General features: G+C 41.8%; 1 protein-coding gene across 1 annotated transcript in view; it reads left to right on the top strand.

Moving 5' to 3' along the window:
- LOC122348099 (T-complex protein 1 subunit eta-like) overlaps positions 1 to 3,626 on the top strand; it is a 4,790-nt gene extending 1,164 nt beyond the window's left edge. Inside the window, 10 exon segments of the mRNA XM_043243365.1 lie at positions 44 to 150; positions 527 to 705; positions 792 to 835; positions 838 to 962; positions 1,381 to 1,545; positions 1,803 to 1,991; positions 2,124 to 2,221; positions 2,327 to 2,459; positions 2,687 to 2,893; positions 2,987 to 3,626. Coding sequence (XP_043099300.1) covers positions 44 to 150; positions 527 to 705; positions 792 to 835; positions 838 to 962; positions 1,381 to 1,545; positions 1,803 to 1,991; positions 2,124 to 2,221; positions 2,327 to 2,459; positions 2,687 to 2,893; positions 2,987 to 3,304 — 1,565 coding nt within the window. The 3' untranslated portion in view covers positions 3,305 to 3,626.
- The last annotated feature ends 62 nt before the right edge of the window (positions 3,627 to 3,688 follow it).

Below are 3,688 nucleotides of genomic sequence, written 5' to 3'. Positions count from 1 at the left end.
CTCAAATTTTTCATGCCCTGTTTTGTTTGGCATTATCTTTCAGGCAAAGCAACTATTTCCAATGATGGGGCCACAATTCTGAAGCTTTTGGATGTCGTACACCCTGCAGCCAAGACTCTGGTAGACATTGCCAGATCTCAGGATGCTGAGGTAAGTTGGACCTTTTCTGTGTGTACGTTTATACTGCTTTAAAAGGTAGTTAGAGAAGTAGTTTTAGTTCTCAGTGTTGATTGATTGACAAAATGATATTATAGATATACTATGAAACACCGGTTCAACTAACTGATTACAAAGCACATATTTATAAAATGTTCTGTTATAGTTTTAGCCTCAGAATCTGTATTTTGTAGCAGATGGATGGCGCTTTAAATATTTTAATTATACATCATCTTTGTTTTACAAAAGCAATTGTGCAGACAGTATTATGAATGTAAACGTGACTGGAAGGAGTTATGTCTGTTTCTTAATTAGAGATGTCATGTTTAACAAGATGTATTGTTAAATGCGCTTGTATGTTCTTGTTTAGGTTGGTGATGGCACCACCTCGGTGACTCTGCTTGCTGCTGAGTTTCTGAAGCAGTTAAAGCCATACGTGGAGGAGGGGCTTCATCCCCAGACCATCATCAGAGCGTTCCGTGCACGCCACACAGCTCGCCACAAAAAGATCAAGGAAATCGCTGTTACGGTCAAAAAGGACGACAAGCAGTGAGTCCTCGACCCTTTGTGCTGTTATGTGTTGTTGTTATAGAGATCTTACGGAGCTGATCATTTGTCCTTCGTTGCTACCTCAGAGAGCAGAGGAGGTTGCTGGAGAAATGTGCTGCTACGGCTCTGAACTCAAGCTGATTGCAGGACAGAAGGAATTCTTCTCCAAGATGGTGGTGGATGCAGTGATGATGCTGGATGATCTCCTTCCTCTGAAGATGATTGGAGTGAAGAAGGTGCAGGGTGGTGCTCTGGAGGTGAGAGAGAGCAGGAATCTGAATTGCAAGAGATTTTATGTATTTTCTTACATTTTTGTTCGCACTGCAAACAAATCATTGTCAACATCTGTATGTTCAGGTCTGTGTTTGCTTTGCTTAATGTACTTTATTTTTAACAGTACGCCTAATATCTTTTAAAATATATTTTAAAACACCACGTGCCATAATTTTGCCTACTTAAACTATTGCCGACTAAATAAGACAAAACTGATTTTTGTAGCCGATCTGAAAAAAAACCCTTAGGTTTCAGGATTGGACATTTGGATTGTTTTTGTGGAATAGCTGAACAGTATGGATTTACCAGGAGTAATCTCACAAAGATGCAGTATGGGCAAAGAACATCTCTGATGAAGTGCAGCAAAAGAATCAGATGTTGATTTTCTTTTCTGCCTATCAGGACTCTCAGCTTGTTGCTGGTGTGGCGTTCAAGAAGACCTTTTCCTATGCTGGCTTTGAGATGCAGCCCAAGCGTTATGTGAACCCAAAGATCGCTCTGCTCAACATTGAGCTGGAGTTGAAGGCAGAGAAGGATAATGCAGAAGTCCGTGTGAACTCTGTAGAGGTCAGTACTGCTCTCTTTGATTGGTGAAGCCTAAGGATGAAAGGACTGGGCCAAACGTTTTCAGAAGACTGATGGTGTAGTTGTCATTTTGAATCTAATGTTTTGGCAGAAAGAGAGGTCCTGTTAGTAGTATTTCCTTTCTGTGGCTTTTGCAAGGCATTTTATTTCAGTGAAACGGGCTAATCTCAAAGTAATCTCAAGTCATAAATATATATATTTTCAGAGATTCTCATGTGAGTTTATGTGGCTGTTCGCAGGATTATCAGGCTATTGTTGATGCTGAATGGAACATCTTATACGATAAACTGGAGAAGATCTACAAGTCTGGTGCTAAAGTGGTGCTGTCAAAGCTGCCCATTGGAGATGTGGCCACACAATACTTTGCAGACAGAGATCTCTTCTGTGCAGGCCGTGTTGTGGAGGAAGACCTTAAGAGAACTATGATGGTATGATGATATCGTGTGTGTATGCTGTCGGTTAGCTTTGGTTGTGTATATGTGTGTGTATATATTAATATTTTATCCACATAATAATGTTTTGGACATGGTTAAAGCAAGCGATTGTAATGTCTCCTCCAGGCCTGTGGTGGCTCTATTCAGACCAGTGTTGGTGCCCTGACTGATGATGTTCTTGGACAGTGTGAGCTCTTTGAAGAAGTGCAGGTTGGAGGAGAAAGGTATGTTTTGTTTAGTTTTTTTTTAAATAATATTAAAATGTCCAGTTGTCATAGTGAGTGATTTATGTAAATATTCTTTCATACACTGTGTGTGTTGCATTACAGATACAACTTCTTCAAGGGCTGCCCAAAGGCCAAGACCTGCACCATCATCCTGAGGGGTGGTGCGGAGCAGTTCATGGAGGAAACCGATCGCTCACTGCATGATGCCATCATGATTGTGCGCAGAGCAATCAAGGTAAAGAAAACGTCATCTCTTGCTACAAATAATTGCAGCTGCAGATTTATCTCATCTTCGATTTCAAGTATTTCTTGTGGCCTGAAAGCTTTGCTAACAATAAAGTAGTGCGCTAGTCCTGAATAATAATGATTCCCTGGAATTTATGAATGTTTTAAAACCTGCCGACAGGGGGAGATAGGTTTCTTTAGCTATTAATGTACTGAACATGTATTTCCTCGTGACAGAATGACTCTATTGTTGCTGGAGGTGGCGCTATTGAGATGGAGCTGTCGAAGTATCTGAGGGATTACTCTAGAACAATTCCAGGGAAACAGCAGCTGCTGATTGGAGCTTATGCCAAAGCCCTGGAGATTATTCCCAGACAGCTGTGTGACAACGCAGGCTTTGATGCCACCAATATCCTAAACAAACTGAGGGCCAAGCATGCACAGGTAAACAAGCCATGCCTATGTACTTTGATAAATCATCCTAATTAAATGTCACTGTTACAATTACTCCATTTGCATGATCTCTCTTTCCCTTAGGGTGGTATGTGGTATGGAGTGGATGTGAACAATGAAGATATAGCGGATAACTTCCAGGCCTGTGTATGGGAGCCCTCTATTGTGCGCATCAATGCCCTGACCGCTGCCTCTGAAGCTGCGTGTCTCATTCTTTCGGTGGATGAGACCATCAAGAACCCACGCTCTAGTGCTGATGGCCCAGCGGGACCTGCTGGCAGAGGAAGAGGTCGCGGTAGACCCCACATGCCCACTAATCCTCACCCATCCACAGTAGTGTCTTGGGCAGAGCCTCTGGACTCAGAAGGTCAAAACAAATGCTGGCCACTTGCAGGGCCTTGATTTGTTTCCTTGACCCATTTTGTTACTTTCTGGTCCCACTAAATCCAAGCATTTCTTGTGTGTTGACTAAGGCTAAAGCAGAATAAAATGTAATTTTTGCTAATTGTTCCGGGGGTTGAATCATCTGTTGGAGATTTGAATGTTGTTTTGTGATGGTCTGAGAACACACACAAACCGTACAGACACTCAGATAAAGAGTGATCAGTTTGTAGATCTGTATAAGCACTGATAAGCAGGCACTCTGCTGACATACGTTCCTGTGTTTTGGTCATTCGGTGGAACTATTTATTGGACCATTAAAATCAGTACTTTTGCTTCTCAACATTTGTGTGTGACTTCTTTATTTGTGATTCAACCTTGGTGGTAAGAGACTTCAGACATTAG

This window comes from Puntigrus tetrazona, chromosome 7 (genome assembly GCF_018831695.1).
Source record: "Puntigrus tetrazona isolate hp1 chromosome 7, ASM1883169v1, whole genome shotgun sequence".
NCBI classification, from domain to species: domain Eukaryota; kingdom Metazoa; phylum Chordata; class Actinopteri; order Cypriniformes; family Cyprinidae; genus Puntigrus; species Puntigrus tetrazona.
This window is presented reverse-complemented; position numbering and strand designations above follow the sequence as displayed.